Below are 17,102 nucleotides of genomic sequence, written 5' to 3'. Positions count from 1 at the left end.
CACTTTCCGCCCAATTTTGGAGACATTGCGGAACTTATCGCCGTGCTTTGCCTCGTTACTAGAGCAACGAAATGAAAATATAAAATAGTCTCACAACCGTCGCGCTTATAGCTGCCTCAATTCCGCCTTCTAAAATTAATTTATTTTAAAATCATCTTACAGTATTAATAATGGAAATATCAAAGAATTAAATGAAACAATTTAATTAAGTAAAGAGTAGTTTCAAATGATGTAATAAGCTTTTAAAGTAAAACGATTATGAATTTATGGATATTTTCGGTCTGTAATATAAATTTATGCCGGTCTCATAGAATGTTATTATGAGTGATTTTTTTACATATTTTGTTAGGGTCAAAGAACAAAACTTATGAAGTAAATGCAATATATTGAAGTAAGAAAAATGTACTTTTGATATATTATATATGTAATTGAGGCCGTTTTGGCGTAGCAGCAAAGTTTATATCTCGGTTCCCACTCGTAGAAATGAATTAGCGCGACAGGTTATGGGTTCGATTCTCAGCCGAAATGATTAAATATTTTTAGTTTCGAGTTCAGCTACTCGAGACGCATTGCGTCCAGAATTCGGTGGAAAATAGAGAACGCAAAAATCTTAATGGAAATGGAGTCTCTTTCTACTAGGTTTCCAAATCTCTATTGCTGCTATGTGCGGCATACAGATTTCTCATTTAATGTTAATACAATAACTATTTTTAGTATATGTTGCCTACTGATAGGTTTGAAGTCGGTGCCAAGACCTGAACCAAATAATATTAATATTATAAACAGCATAAATGAATACTGGAAGTTTACTGTAATAAATTCTTATTTCTAGTTTTAGTCTCCATCAAAGACTAGTTAGTGCACCTGGGTGTCTTCTGTGATTTATCGCTAACTCAAATTACTTACTACCCAAATACTAACTTTTGTTTAAGGCTTGGGATCTCCTGTTTTTTGAAGTCGGTTAAGAATACAGAAAATATTATTCAAGGTTTTCTATAGTAAAAAATATTAAATATTCCGCAATGTGTATAACTTATCATATTTTTGCATGAAATATAAAACTGACGCCAACGTTTGGCTAAGATGAATTTGGCAGGTATACTAATCTTGATATAGAGGTTCGCCAAAAACCGTATATTTTGATTAATTTATGTTTTTTTTTTAATTTTGAAGCAAATTTCGTATGAACGTAGTGAAATTGCTTAGGTGTCTTATTATACACTAGCGATCAACTCGCGGCTTCGCCTGGTTACTAAAAACTTCTTGTTGTGTATAGACAAATTTTACACAATTTTAACAAAAAGTCTATGATTCTATGTATAAGCTCTATTATCATAAAGTTTCATCCAAATCCGTTCAGTAGTTTTTGCGTAAATGTGTGAATTTTCATAAGCTTTCTAGCTATGGTTATGGGTTCAAGTCCTATTCGGTGCAAGGTATCTCAAAGTTGAGTGAAAGGGGAGGGAATAAAGAAACTTAACACGGTCATTTCTGACAACCTTAAGCTCACAGAAATATTAAGAAAAAAGATATAGAAAGAAAAAGGGGAGTAAAAAAAGAAAACGTTTAATGGTTGTTTTTTTTTATTTCCAAATAAAATTTAACCTCAGTTTGTTTTCTCACTTGAACTGTATATTTGTGTTTGAATACAATAACATTGTTTGACTGACACCGATACTGAATAAATATTGGTTGAATTTGGAAAACTGTTGATTTTTCCTTATACAAATTGACAAGTTAAATGTGAAGTTTAGATTTTTTTATCAGCTTTAGCTCGACGATTTTTTCCTGCATAGTAGTAAGCAAACAGAAATTAGTGTAATAACTCTTTTTTCTCTGCTTCCCACACAAACTAGTCGGTATAGTTATATTTAGGTATAGTTAGTGGTTATTTTTTTTTTAATTTCACATTGAATCTCGTAAATTGTAGGGTAGACAGAAGGTACCTGGGAACTCGAACTCCGTTACCCAGTAAGACATTTCCTTCCATCACTTTCCGCTGAAATATAAGGCGCTTAGTCGCTTTATGAAAGAAGAGAAACGAAAATAATTTAAGTGCATCTCCCACCTGAGTGGGGGCAAACACATTTTAAAGGCTGACACTGTCCAAAGAGTCATGAGAGTTTGAACTAGCTACAATTTAGCAATGTTTCCATAATAATCTTAAAATCCAGTAAACCTAAATTCTGGATCTACGCCAGAGTACGAGGTTTTTTGGAGTACATTTTTAAATTAACTGATCGAAATGGCTTACAAAGCTAATTTATATGTTTTATTAGAAAACTTTAGTTTATAATATTACCGTAGCGTTTGGCATTCCGTTCTCTCTGTCTACTCCGCTAGGGATATAGCGTGAATGTTAGAAACTAGTAAAGCGTAATGACTAGTAAAGCGTAGTGATGAGTTCCAACACTCCTTCAGAACTCGGCGGAAAAAGGAACCCATTATCCAAGCATTCCATTCCCCTCTGTCTACCCCTGTTTTCGAGACATTACTTGTTAAGTATCAGATTTCTACGTTTATTTTGGTACCAGAGCAAAATAATGAAATTTATTAATTTCCACCAGTTGGAATCGAACTTACAACCTCGCCGCTGCAACGAGAGTTTTTCAATATATTTTTAATATTATATTTTCATACAATTTAAATAATACTTTATTATAGGTTACTGGCCGCTGGGCGTTGTCTGGTGCAACGTGTACGTGACGTGCGACGTCCTCGCCTGCTCCGCTAGCATCATGCATATGTGCTTTATAAGCATTGGCAGGTTTGTATTTTATGTAGAAAAGTTTATTTATTATTAAAATATGTTATTTTTTTATTTTTGCTTTTTTAGTTTAATAACTATGAAAACAAAGCTTCGGCCCCCAGGTCCCAGTTATGTTTTAGGTTCAAAACATTAACCATATACGTAAGGTTAACAAATGAATTCATAATATAACATATATAAATTAGCTTCACGCTGTATCCCGCACACAGCAGGGTAGACAGAGGGAACCTAGTGTTAAGACACTCCGTTTCCCACTTTCTGCCGAATTTTGGAGGCTTTGCGTGTTGAGTGGCAGAACTCAACGCCGCGCTTTGCCATATATAATGAAAATTAATTTCCATAAATAATATTACCTCATATTACTTTTTTTACAACCTTTTTATAATGTTTTTAACTTCTCGCTGTATCCCGAATGTAGCTCGAGTGAGAATCGAACCTGTCTCTTAAGCCTCTGCATCAGGACTGGCCCTTTTAATTAACATAAACACATAGAGCAGTAAATAAATAAATATTTTATTATCTTTTAGTTATTCTACCGTCATCATTTATATTGTGTGTATACGAATCCTAATAAATTGTACCCTCGTGCCGAGCATATATGGTGGTTCGTTTGCGCCTAATGTTAGAGAACTGGCCTATTTTGCCGAAAGCAACGTTCTCAGCTTGAGCTGAGAACGTTATATATATTTTTCACTTATATCAAAAAAATATTTCATAATATTACTGATATTAGTATAATTTAATGTTGAGTTCCTAAAATGGTGTTAAAGGCGTTATGGTTTTCATTTCCTCGCCATTTAACAGTCAATGTCACCAAATTCGGAAACGAAGTACCCCTAACACTAGGTTTTCTCCACTTTTTCTACAATATGCAGTGGGATGCTAAAAAAGTAATAAAGTAAACCTGTTTCTTTATTCATAGCTTCACGCTGTATTCTGCACACAACAGGGTACGCAGAGGGAACCTAGTGTTAAAACACTCCGTCTCCCCCTTTCTGTTGAATTCTGGACACATTGCGTGTTGAGAGTCAGAACTCAACGTCGCATTGCCTCGTTACCAGAGCGTGGAAATGAAAATATTATAAAACTAGTAGATTGTCTTGGAAAGGAAGTAAAGGCAGGTACTATATAAGTTCCGAGGTGTTTGTTTTCATCACACAAGTAAGACAAGTTGTTTTCTTAAAATTAATTATTATTATTACAATCCCATCTAAATAGATCGTAAAACGTTGGCGATATTTGACGATAAAAAATATATCTAATTCTGTCTGTTCATCCGTTATGTTAGTTGTAAAAGTTTTATTATAGTTTAGGTTCCAAATTACTTTAATCAACGGAACAGATTTAAGTTCGGAGTTTCTAAGAAAACTCTAAAAACTGTAGTACTTAAACTTTTAAAACTGTATTTTAAACTTTTAAGTTAAATTAATAGAAATTAGATAAATATATTTTTTTATTACGGACATTTTTAGTGTATCCGACGATTTTTTATGGCATACAATCAAAACGCAAACATTATAAGAAATAACTATTGAATATTTAATTTTTAATCTTGAATGTCTTGGAAAGAAAAAGTAATTAATTTAATTAAATATACATTTTTATTAGGATTTAAATCTTCAATTTGTGTATAATAATCTTAAATAATACTCAGTTAATTTCACGATATAACATTTTTTTTTCAACTATCCGTAGTTTTATCCGTAGTTTTCTTTATCCCGTAAGGCAAAGCAGGCAACTGTCAAGACAATCCGCTTTTTGACCGAATTCGAGTGGAAATCGAACCCAAAACCATTATGCTTCCAGTCACACACCATTCCAGTGCGTCACAATAGCCTCTACTATAATAGTGTTATATCATACATGGAAGTTCCAATTGTTAGCTTTAAAAGTTTACTCTTTTTGTATAATCACGCCTTCTCATCAGCGAATTTCCTTAAAGGCCTAAGTTGTTGTAAAGGGATCTACTAACCGTCTCATATTGTGGATGTTTGTATGCAAATGATTTTCTTTATGAGCTTGAAAAGTTTAGTAGAAATGTGCAGAGCAAAATAAGGCCACATGCCGGGTTTGAGTTTTCATTTTCGTTAGAACTTAGGATACCTAAGTAACTATCTTTAAAACGAAATATTCAAGTAGAGTCGAATTATGACATTTTACAAGTAATACCTCCAAAAATGGGGAGCGGAGTGTCTTAACACTAGGTTCCCTCAACCCTAGCCCTATCTATATATATAAAAGGACTTGTCCTCACTGACTGAGTTAAGACGCACGCACAGCCGTAACCGCTGATGGTAGAAATGTTAAATTTGGACAAAAGTTTACTTTCGTAATCTGGCCATCCACTAAGAAAGGATTTTGAAAAATTTTAACCCTAAAGGGGTGAAATAGGGGTTGAAAGTTCGTATAGGTTTTTTTTAAATCGTCACCAATTTTCATAAAATTTGAAATTCAGACTCTTAAACGTATATAATTAAACACATGTTTCATGGTTTTCTAGAATTCACCCCCTAAGGGTGCAAATAAGGGGTTGAAAGTTTGTATGGGAAAATCTTTAAATCGCCACTGATTTTTATAAATTTTGAAATTTAGACTTAAAAATATTTCATTGAACACACGTTTCATGGATTATTAGAATTCACCCTTAAATAGGCAAGCGAAGCTGCGCGCGTCCGCTAGTCTTACTATATGCGGGAGACAGCGTGGAGCTGATTTTTTTAAGTAGTGTACACTAATATTATAACACCAAATCGACTTCAGACCGGAATCGACCCTGTTATAACCGGGATAAAGCATGAAGCTTATAATTACCACTGCACCATAAAGGTAATAATGGTAATAATGTCATGTAATTTAACTCCGTCTATATTAAGACATGACAGAGTGCGGGGTCACGATTCAGATTACTGTATACATACCGTTTTATCGGAACAAATGTTTACCAAAAGGATATAACGTTACGTGCCTTATTTCCTTAGTCGAGACCCTCTTGAAGTGGCCAATTTATATAGAAGAAATGCTGTATTTTTATAGGCCCGATAAATACGTGGTGGATATCCGCTGCCAGCTATGCTATATATTGGTTCGAGCAATTAGATTTTTTCACGCTGTATCCCGCATATGGGATGGTAGGCAGAGGTAGCATGCGTGTTGAGTGGCGAAATTCAACGCTTTTCGTTACCAATGGGAGAAAATGAAATTATTAAATATTTTATTCCTTCGAGTGGGAATGGAACCCACATCCACTGCCCCTGCGTCCACGCACGTATCCACATAGAGAAGAATATGCGAAGAGGATCGATTTTATAGACACTATACTGCTTCGAGATATTATGCTCGTGTTTAGTAGAGGAACTTAACGCTGTATTTTTATATTGTTACATTTAAAATAAATGATATATATATATTTTAAGAATAGAAAAATAAATATATTTCAAATATTTTGTAAAAAGGTTAATTTTTATTTAAATATCTATATAATTAAATGTTCTTTGATTTATCCTTTATATGCTTTAGCGTGATTACAGGCTTACGGTCTGTTCGCTTAGAGCTATTAAGAAAATGATGACTACTAAAGATTCTTCTAAGCTCGGACATAATAGAACGCAATAAAAAATATGACGTATTTTGATAGAAAGTATCGCTTTATAGACTTACAATGCTTTAATTTAATGAATGCTGCCTTTTGTTATTTCCAACTACCATATAACTAGCGGCCCGCTCGCGGTTTCACCCGCGTGAACTATGTTATTATTAATTTCTGTCTCCATGACTACGTCCTAGTGACGTTATGCAAAATTTGAGACTCCTAGCATTTGTAGTAACGAAGCTTCATACAAACTTTCGACCCCAAAAACAACTCCTTAGAAGTCGAATATTGCAAATTCCCGTCTTGGCGAGCACCTACGTCCTATAAGTAACTCCTATGCAAAATTTGAGATTCCTAGCACTTGTAGTTTCTGAGATTTCGTGATGAGTGAGTGACCTTTCGATTTTATATATATAGATTGTTTTTTTTACGTCAAGTTGTATCCCACACACAGCAGGGTCCCTACATCTAGATAGAGGGAACCTAGCGTTAACACATTCCGTTCCCCATTTTTCGGAAAAAAATCCGGAAATATTTTTATAAGTACCTTAAAATACTTTAAAACTTGGAAATAATATTTTTATTCTCTTTAACTTTTAACCTGAATAAAATTTATAAATTTTCAATATCAATTCTTAAAATATACATATTTCTTAGAAAAAGGTACGGCGAAAGGACATCCGGGAAGACAAAAGTCGGATGTTCCTTTTATTCAGCGCTTTTTATAGAGGCTGCTCATTTAATGAACTAACTTTGATATTAGCACCGGTATCTAATTCTTTAAAAGATATGACTGACAAAGTTAATTTATTATTTAATAGTAATTATTAGAACATTTGTTTGGGAGTTTTATAAAATACTTATTTATATAATGTTGGTTTTCTTTTAAAATAACTGTAGTTCCAATCATATAGATTAGAGTAGAGACCAGATATGGCACAAGGGCACAAGCGTGGCTAAAGTTGTGAGTTTGATTCCAACTTGAGAAAGTAAAATATTTAATAGATTAATTTCTAGCTTTAATTCTGTCATTTAACACGCGAAGAGTTCGGCAGAAAGTACGGAACCGAAGTTTTCTCTGCCAACCTTCTGCCTGCCTGCAATATGAAGCAAAAAAAAAACAAAAAGCTAATCTTGTCTTATTAACGACCGGTTTTGAATGTTCGAGACCCGATGGAAAATGGAGGACAGAGTGTCATAACACTAGCTTCCTCTTCATTACCTGTACAAAAAAGCGTAAATCTGCAAAAAAAAATCAAAAAAATATATTTATACCTTCAAACAATGTATTTTTATTGCATTTATGTAGGTATTATATTCATTTCCACAGGTACTTGGGTATCCGAAATCCACTTAAAAGCCGGCACCATTCGACTAAACGGCTGGTGGTCATCAAAATAGCCCTGGTGTGGCTGCTCAGCATGTTCGTGTCGAGCTCTATCACTGTTTTAGGTAAGTTAAGTATATTTCATTTTAAAAGGAATTTAATTACAGTAGAGTAGAGTAAATTAAAATAATTTAAATATATTCTAATCTTTCACCCGAGTGGAGATTGAATCAATAGTCTTTGTGTCTGTATTAAGGCGTTATCTAAATCTGTTACGAAAAAAAAAAAATACTTTGCTTATATACGTATACTATGTTTTTCACAAGAAATGGGTAAGTATATGCAGGATATGGTGGAGATGCGTGAAGGTATAAAGAAATTGCATTATGAAAGGTACAAGTGCTTTTTAAAGTTGATCTTCACCAGGCCATGTTTAAATCTCTTGAATTTTGGCTGAATGGGTGGGTGCACTAGGTGCACTCTTACCGTGCCTTCAAGAAATTATATTTTAAGAAAGCCAGAAGTTTAATAAAATACATATTATAATCTTAACATTTATTCAATTAAGCTTGTTACTGTCCACTTGAAGATGAAAGAAATTAAAAACATCTATCTGTAAAGGTTGGAACTCAATTGTTACTTCAAACGTTCTTTTTCCATTCAAATGAGATAATAATCAAGTTGACTTTGATTCTCGTTAAAACAGATTGTGCCTCTTAATTTTTGATTGACATTATACTTTTCGTTATTATGATTATACTAAAGCTTGTTATTTTACTTTGTATTGGGTTTTACTTTGTATTTCTAATACAAATCGTCGTCGTCGTTGTCGTCGTTTGTCGTTTCGCTCTTGACAGAGCGGTCGTGGTCGTCTAATACAAATGGTATGATTAAAATATGTGATAGAATATTATAGTAGAAAAGAAGTAATCTCGTACATAAATTGCATATAGTGAGGTGTTTATTTTTGCAATTTGACATAGGTAAGGTAGAAAAAACAAGGTAGAAAATTAAGAATCTAGTGATGTGTTAATACGTATTTTGCAAGCGTTTATTTAACTTGCCGTATCAGTGAAATGAAATTATATATATCTAATCTGTATTGCTGTCAATTCAAAATGGCCGCCGCAACAAAATGGTGGATTACAAATTACAAAACCCACCTAGTATGGATATCAAATGAAACACATTGGTTTGTATAAAATACAATATACCTTGAAAAATAAAAATATCTAGGTAGCTGGTTCTTTAAAATTATGATGAAATAAAAACATGATGAAAATTCACAGAGTAAAAAAATCTCCTTTCTCTTTTAAATAACTGTATTTGGATTAGAACCTTCCATTCTGTTTGCCTGCATTTAGTTTGCGTTGTATAGGTCTATGAATAAAAATAATTGCAGCGTTGAGCTCCACCACTCAACTCACAATGCCTCAAGAATTCTGCAGAACGGTAGTGTCTTAATGGAGAACGGAGTATCTTAACACTAGGTTCCGAGGTCCCTCTTTCTACCCAGCTATTAGCGTGACACAGCATGAACATAAAAAAAAAGAATAATAATAATCCCACAACAAGTACGTGTATGTGAAAACAACGAAATTAACATTCACAAAATTAACAAACCGTCACAATTTAAATGTTCCAAGCTTTAATTTGCTTAACCTCTCGGAAAATCGGACAAAGCTATTCCGTTCAACTGTGCATTTCATATAAGAACCAATGAGAAACATAATCTGGAATCGAATTTGGGACCCTTCGGATCTTTATGAGCGATTTCACTCGTAAATCTTTATTCATTATTTCCTTTTGATTTAGTGCTAAGAAGCTGTCGACTTTAATGTTACTGAACTGGCTGGTTCGATAAGAAAATATAACTGTACCTGTATATCTGTTTCTAAGGCTGTCGTGGCGCAGTGGAACATCTAACTGTTAATGTGATCGTTGTGGATTCGATTCTCATTGGGGGGAATAATTTGTAATGATGATAGGAATAGAATTGTTTCTGAGGCAGTAATCTAAGGCAATTGGTGTACCCTGCTATACAGCCTAAAGCTAATTATTAGAAAAAATAATTTTGAACATTAAAGACAAACCTAACTAATATTTCAATTTTCTTCTCAATATTAATATAAAAGAAACCGCTGAACTTTTTTAATGTACCGTTGCAAAAATTCAAAGTGTAGTAGCGAGCCTTGCACTAAAATTTTGGCCTTAATAATTATGAAATTTAATAACACCGCGGGCGCCTCATTAAGTGCTCACGAAGTGCACTTTCGAGACTTAGAACGCTATGTAGTTTTCTTCTACAATATTGCTATATAGTTTCTGCTAGAATTTTTTTTAATAACAAAGTAGAAAGAGGAAATAGTTAAGACTGCATTTTACACTCAATTTTTGATATATTGGGTAAAAGATGGAATTTAAGGCGGCGATTAGAAGACCAAATGTTTTGTCAACAGCGAAATTAAAATAAATTAAATAAAATATAATCATTCCTCCGAGTAGGATTTGAATTGGCAACTATCGCGTTTCTATTAGACACTGTCCCACTACACCTCTTTGCTTTTAACTACTATTGTAACGGTTTTTTTTTGTAATTTTATGTAGACTGTACTGAGTTACGCATTTCTTAGTTTCATATTGCACTCTTAAAAAGAAGGATCTAGAAATCTAGGACTTCAATGTAACCCTAGACTGCTGCGGGCTGAAAAACATGCTAGGAAATATTTTAAGTAAAATATCCTGAAAACATTTATATTTTAACATATATTAAAACAGGTGCTACAAAAGGAAAAATACTCTTTAGAAAACATAAAAGAATTTGAACGTAGCGTGATTTGAACCCGCGCCTCTTGGAAACTTATCGCTCTAACCCACTAAGCCATGCGTTCTCATCGAGCTACGTCGTCCTATTATTAATATTTATAATATGAACAATGTATTATATCACGAATACACTAAAATGACGTCACATTCTATGTCTCAAAATTGGTTTTATTTGCTCCAAGCGCAGCTGTAATACAATAAGAGAAAATAAATGGTACAAAAGCAAAGATTTTTCAATATAAAAGCTAGCTAGTGCAAGATTTTATTTTCTAAAATAACTTTTCTTCAAAAAATGGATTATCAAAGACAAGAATATTTTTTTCGTTCGAATTAGCAATTCTAGAGATTGGTGTGTATAACCAAACAAACTTTTCAGCTTTATAATATAGGTATGATTTCAATCTAAAATTAGCTCAACCCATTATAATTGTTTGAAAGGTCTGATGCTGAGCGGGAAGAACTTCCTCTTTCATCTGTTTTCACTTCACCGTCTCCGCTCAGAGCAGTAATAATGTCTGTTGACTGACACTCAAAGTTCCCAAGTTTATTTATAGCATTGCTTTTGTGGATCTTAGCAGAATCTTAGATACAAACGAATCATTACGTCTTTTGTAGTAATACGTAGTTGTGGCCAGTCGTGTCCAAAGCCATTACGAGTTGACTATCGGAACTAAACGCCGTGCTTTACCGCGTAACTAGCGCGCGAAGAAATAAAAATATTAAATATTTCATTTCGTCGAATGGGAATCGAATCCACTACCTATTGTGCTTACAGTCGCACCCTTGTGCCCCCACGACTGACCCTATATGATATACGAATATGATTATGAAAAACAATATATAATATTAAAAAAAATATGCTTATCATGTGTTCTGTGTGACAGCTTTCATTCATCACTTTAATGTGAGTTTGCAAATGTTTGTCATTGATGAAAGGTTGCTTGTAAAAAATATATATATTTTAGTGTATATTTTGTAAAAAATGCTTACTTTTATTGTTTTTTAATAGAAGACGTTTCTTCTCCATCTGGATAATTCTAAGCAATTATCTTTGGGTAGCGGAAATTTGTAAAAATCTCCCTACATAGATGCTAGCAACAATAAGTTCTAACAAACATATAAGAATTTCGACGTAGCCCGATGAGAATGTACTTGGACGGTTTCAAAAGGGTGCGGGTTCAAATCCGGCTAAGTTATTTTTTTTATAATGTTTTCTAAAAATCTTTTTTCTTCTCTAAGTGTGGAAGAACACTTAAGAAATTGTATAAAATAATTTAATAAACCAAAATATGACAGTTAACAAAAATTTTAAGAATCCATTCCGATTGGAGTTAAGTCAAGTAAATCGAGAATTCTATGAGTGCTACTACTAAGTCGTTAATCAATCATGGTCAAATTATGTTAAAAGATGTTCTCAACCCCGGCACCCCAATTAAGCGGTTATTAGGGAAATCTATTTCCTTGTTTTTGGATCGAAATGGATTTTGGAAACTTTGATTAATTCGGTTACCCAGTTATTCTGAGAGCTGGCGAAGATTTTGTGTTATTAAAATATCTAGGAAGTAATAAGTCTTTTATATCTTTTGTTTTTTTTTTAATTTTATGTGTTGTGAAATATTTTGGGTGAATCACTTTGTTTTCCTTTTTATGCAGATTAAAGACCTCATGTCATACTTTAACAATATCCTTAGTAATATGGTAAACAACTCCAACCAGCTCTTTTTATCTGTTTTTTCCTGATTCAAAATTATCTCTGAATATACATTTTTTTTTTTTAACTTGCAGCTGTAAGTGTGCTGTGCATATAAGAGGTAAGCAGCATAGGCGTAGGATACGGCCATGGCCGCTGAATAGGCCGTGGCCATCCCAGAAATTTTATTAATAAAAATAGCGTTGAAAAAGAACAAGAAAACTTTACAAGAGCACATTTGTTCAAAGCTAAAGTCCAGCTCCCCCAGAAAATATCTCTAGATACATCCATGGCAAGCAGAAGTGCTAAGACACTCTGTTCCCCAATCTACCTCTATTTATCGGCATATCACGTGATGAGTAGGGGAACTCAACGCCGCGCTTTGCCTTTTTATCAGGGTTAAAAAAATAATATAATTTATTAGCCCACTCATGAGAATCGAACCAGCAACATCCTAGCGCCATGATGGCTGAAAATCATTACAAGTAAAATATTTTGACTCAGTTTATTTATGTGATATCATACATAAAATAAGTATTTTTTTTAGGTGGCGTTATTATATTACTTGGTGAAAGTGTAGATCTTCTCATCCATTTTCTTAATAAGATACTAAGCCAGCTGTGGCCGCAGGTGTTTCGCCTTCGATATAACGTATACGAGTCATATAATATTGTTTTAAAATTTTAATTGATATTAAATTTATCTCATATTAATTAACTATATTGAGGTCGTCGTGGCACAGCGGCATAAGGGTGTGACTGTAACGTGATGATTGTGGGTTCAATCCCCACTCGAGGAGATGAAAAAAATATTGTAGTAAAAAATCTAATAACTACATTTTTTTTTCGCTTCTTTTCCAATGTAAACAGAGGATACTTAGAGGTAAATGACTTATTCGTCTATTTTCCGCACGAACTCAATATATTACATGTTCAGCAATGTGAATAGCACTCTTTCTCTCCGTCTCTTACCAGAGCGTTAACTTGGAAATAATTTAAATATCATCATTCCCCTAAAAGGTAGTCGAACCAGCATCCACCGTGTTTATATTTAGAAGTCCTATAAAGATCCTCTCATATCCTCAATTATGACCTAATTATGCAGTAACTGTATCATATTAATACAATTACATAATTATAATTATACGTGCACAATTATATTAGTAGGTAGACTTCGAGCAAGGCAGTCTGTAATATGAAGATTAGCTAACTATACTATGTAATAAACACATAATATAAGGAAATATATTTATCTATATTAATATAATAAAGGCTGTGGTATAAGCGACGTGACGGTTATAGGTTCAATTTGCAATCGGGGGAATGAAAAAAATATATATTTTCATTACCTCGCTCTGGTAAAAGGGCAAAGCGCGACGTTGAGTTCTGCCTCTCAACACGCAATGCCTCAAGAATTCGGGAAGTCGCAAATTCTTGGGGCATTCGCGCCTCGTGGAGTTGAGAGCCAAGAACTGAAACTTCCTCGAGTGGGAATCGAACCGACAACCCGTTGCGTTATAAATCTATAAAATATGTAAAATATATTGATGAATGAATTTATCTTTTATATTTAATAAAAGATAAATTCCAACAACCAAGAAACAACCTCAAATGGCGTACAGATACACCTTGAGTCAGTAACGAACAAGACGTGATGAAAATAATATTGAAGTCCTTGTTACTTAATTGAACTCCGCATTCAACAGAAAATTATATTATATACCAATTTAAATTATATTATATACCAATTACTTTTGGTTGCTCTAATCTTTTTCCTTTTTAAAGTTATTGTGGGTTGGTTGACGGGATCCTTTGGATCGTATTTTGTCTATTGAGCCTTGAAAAACTAAAGCAAAAGAAACTAAAGAAACTAACTATTTATTTCAGCAACCGCACTGTGAATTTATATATATTAGATATTTCATTTTTGACATTTTTTTAAAACATATTTTATATCAAATATTAATTTAGCCATAAAAATATTTTTTTGATCGTTTATCCTCCTTCCTTATATTATACAGTCTACGTCATTTAATTACCAAAATTACTCACGTATGCAAGTGGAGGAAATAGTAAATATAAACGAACTCTCTGTATAATCTGTCTCACATTCACCTTCATGAGATTTTCCGAGATTTACTGTGTTTATATTTTAAGAAAACATAAATAAAGTCGAGCTTATATAAGATTTTAGATTATATATATAACTGGCAAAAGATCCTCCAGAATTCGGTGGAAAGTGGGGAAGGGAAGTGTATTAATGGGAACGGAGTGTCTTAGCACCAGGTTCCCAGGTTCCCTTTGCCTACCCTGCCACGTGTGGGATACATTGTAAAGCTAATTTAAATACTATTGTATCCATATTAAACCCCTTACTATTTACAATAGGAATAGGAACAAAAAGGGGTTGATGACAACAACCAGACAAAAGGAACCCAAAATCTTATATATATCAATCAAATCATAAATCACAATGCACAGCCAACATTCTCTTAAAAGGATTCTATAGTCTTACCTTCCGTTTCATCAGTCTTGCGGTGGAACCTGAAAGGGTTGTGGTTTAGAGCATCTATTCATTTAAAATAAATACGTATATACTAATTTACTGTTAAATATTTGTAAGTGCCAGAGGCCAATAGTGGCCTGGGCACAAGTGTTTGACTGTAAACGTGACTGGTTGTGGGTTCAATCCCCATTCGAGGAAATGATGAATGAATGGATGAATATTTAAATTTATATTTTCATTTCTTCGCTATGGTGTTGAGGCAAAACGCGGTGTTGAGTTCCGCCACTCAACACGCGGTGTATTCAGAATTCGGTGTAAAACGCGGAATGGAGTGTCTTAACACTAGGTTCCCAGGTTCCCTTTGTCAACCCCACTATGCGCAGAAAAAACACTTCTAAGTTTAACTATTAGACATATTATTTTCACGCTTTTAAAGTGTGACATTTCATGAAATATCTTATGTAGTAATAACATAAAAAAATAACACTTCTGCTGACATTAATCTTGGAGAGTTTCATTATTTTGTCAGGCAGATAAAAAATTGAGGCTACATTTTAAGAATATTTTTAAAATGAAAGAAATATTTTAGCTTTACTTTTCTTAGTTGAAATGGTGACTAGACTACAGTCCTTAGAAGGATATTTTTAATATTATTTTTTCATTTCATTATTCCTTATAGTAAATTTTGGTTAGAGATGGTGGTGGTGGTGGAGAACGTGGAGTTACGGGACGTTCTTATATAATTTATATAAGTGTACATATAATTTATTTTTATCTATTTTTGTTTTTTTTGCTTCACGGTGAATCCTGCACGTAGCGGTGGAGAGTGAGAAACGGAGAGTCCTAACTCTATGTTCTCTCTACCTACATTGGCTTTTGTGGAATAAAGCTCGAAACTGAACACAAATGTATATTTTAGAGAAAATCTATATACATAATTTGTTTCTCCGATATTCTTATATATATTTTTGGCAAAATACGTATTTAATGATGAAACCTAAGCCCCCATATTTAACAAGACAGGAATAAAATATATTAAACACCAGTAATTCAATTGCCGCTTTGCTTGTTAAAGCTGATTTTTATATAATATTTAAAGAATACTATATTTTTTTAATAATAGAGAGCCGTAAGATATATTTATAATCTAAGAGCTCGAGATTCTCTGCGAGATGTTTTCAAAGATGCAGGTATTATTACAGTTGCTTCCCAATTTCTATACTATAATATTCTCTTTGTCCGACAAAATATACATTGTCATAGAAAAAATAGCGACAGTCATACGATAGAAACGAGAAATAAAGATAAGCTTGTTACACCAAGTTTTCGCCTCCAAAAAGTTAATAAATCCTTTATGGGTCTGAGTATACGTGTATATAATAAAATTCCGCAGTGTATTCTTAATTTGCCACTTCCAAAATTTAAAATATCAGTAAAAAAAATTCTAACAAGTAAAGCGTATTACACTGTTCAAGAATATTTAGAGGATAAGCATGTATGGAATTAATGTCTATTGAATGTCAGGCAGGACAGCTGCCAGCTAATGTAATAGTAAAATATACCATTGACTTTGAAAAGAGCAACTGTTGAGTTTCTTGCCGGCTCTTCTCAGCAGAACTGCCTTCCGAACCGGTGGTAGCTTTTTGTTGACATGTACATTCGACGATTCAAAAGTGCTTATAAAATTTATTTGAATAAAGAATATTTTGAATTTAATAAAAAGTATCCTATGTCCTTTCCCATATCTCTAATGATAATCGATTGACACACAAACTTAAATTCACATTTATAATAATAGTTTGATATACAAATCCTCGAATAATAATAAAAACCATAATAATGGCTGACCTAGAAGCACTAGGCTTAAAAATCAATTTACATTGCACCATAGTAGCTTTAGTTACTTTAGGTGATAAGATAAATTCAGTCGTTAATATCACAAAATATATGTAAAAATATTATTTTATTCATATTCTTAACATTTAATTAAACTTCACGCTGTAACCCGCACACAGCAGGGTAAGCAGGGGGAACCCTAAGACACTCCGTTCCCCAGTTTCTGCCGAATTTACAAGTTTCCAAAAAAAAAAAAAAGAACTTTTAAATAAAATATTTTACATGTTACATTTTTTTTTTTTATAATTATAACCAATTGAGCAGTAATTTAAAATGATAATTCCATTAATGGTCTTCCAAGTCACCGTTTGTGAGCCAATAAAAATTTAATATAAGCATATTTTAGTATTTTAGAAACGTGAAAAGGTCAAAGATCGTAGAGTTTCGAAGAAAGGCTGACTTATTTCAGAATACGTTGTAAATATGCAACGTTGCAATGGAAATGCAAAGAATATTTGCTTGTATTGAAATGTATGAAAAATCTTTACTGAAAACCTCA

The 17,102-nt window shown here is 33.1% G+C and overlaps 1 protein-coding gene across 2 annotated transcripts in view; it reads left to right on the top strand.

The window, feature by feature from the left end:
- The window catches only part of 5-HT2A (5-hydroxytryptamine receptor 2A), a 67,189-nt gene that overhangs the window by 23,957 nt on the left and 26,130 nt on the right, over positions 1 to 17,102 (top strand). For both annotated transcript variants that reach the window (XM_085193243.1, XM_085193242.1), the window contains exons 3-4: positions 2,665 to 2,767; positions 7,690 to 7,811. In XM_085193243.1, the coding sequence (XP_085049369.1) occupies positions 2,665 to 2,767; positions 7,690 to 7,811 (225 nt within the window). The remainder of the gene's footprint in view (positions 1 to 2,664; positions 2,768 to 7,689; positions 7,812 to 17,102) is intronic.

Source organism: Heliconius melpomene, chromosome 11, assembly GCF_056956725.1.
Source record: "Heliconius melpomene rosina isolate 202511_hmr_F chromosome 11, ASM5695672v1, whole genome shotgun sequence".
Taxonomy (NCBI): Eukaryota; Metazoa; Arthropoda; class Insecta; order Lepidoptera; family Nymphalidae; genus Heliconius; species Heliconius melpomene.
The sequence above is the reverse complement of the archived record's forward strand: the minus strand, read 5'-3'. Positions and strand labels throughout refer to the sequence as shown.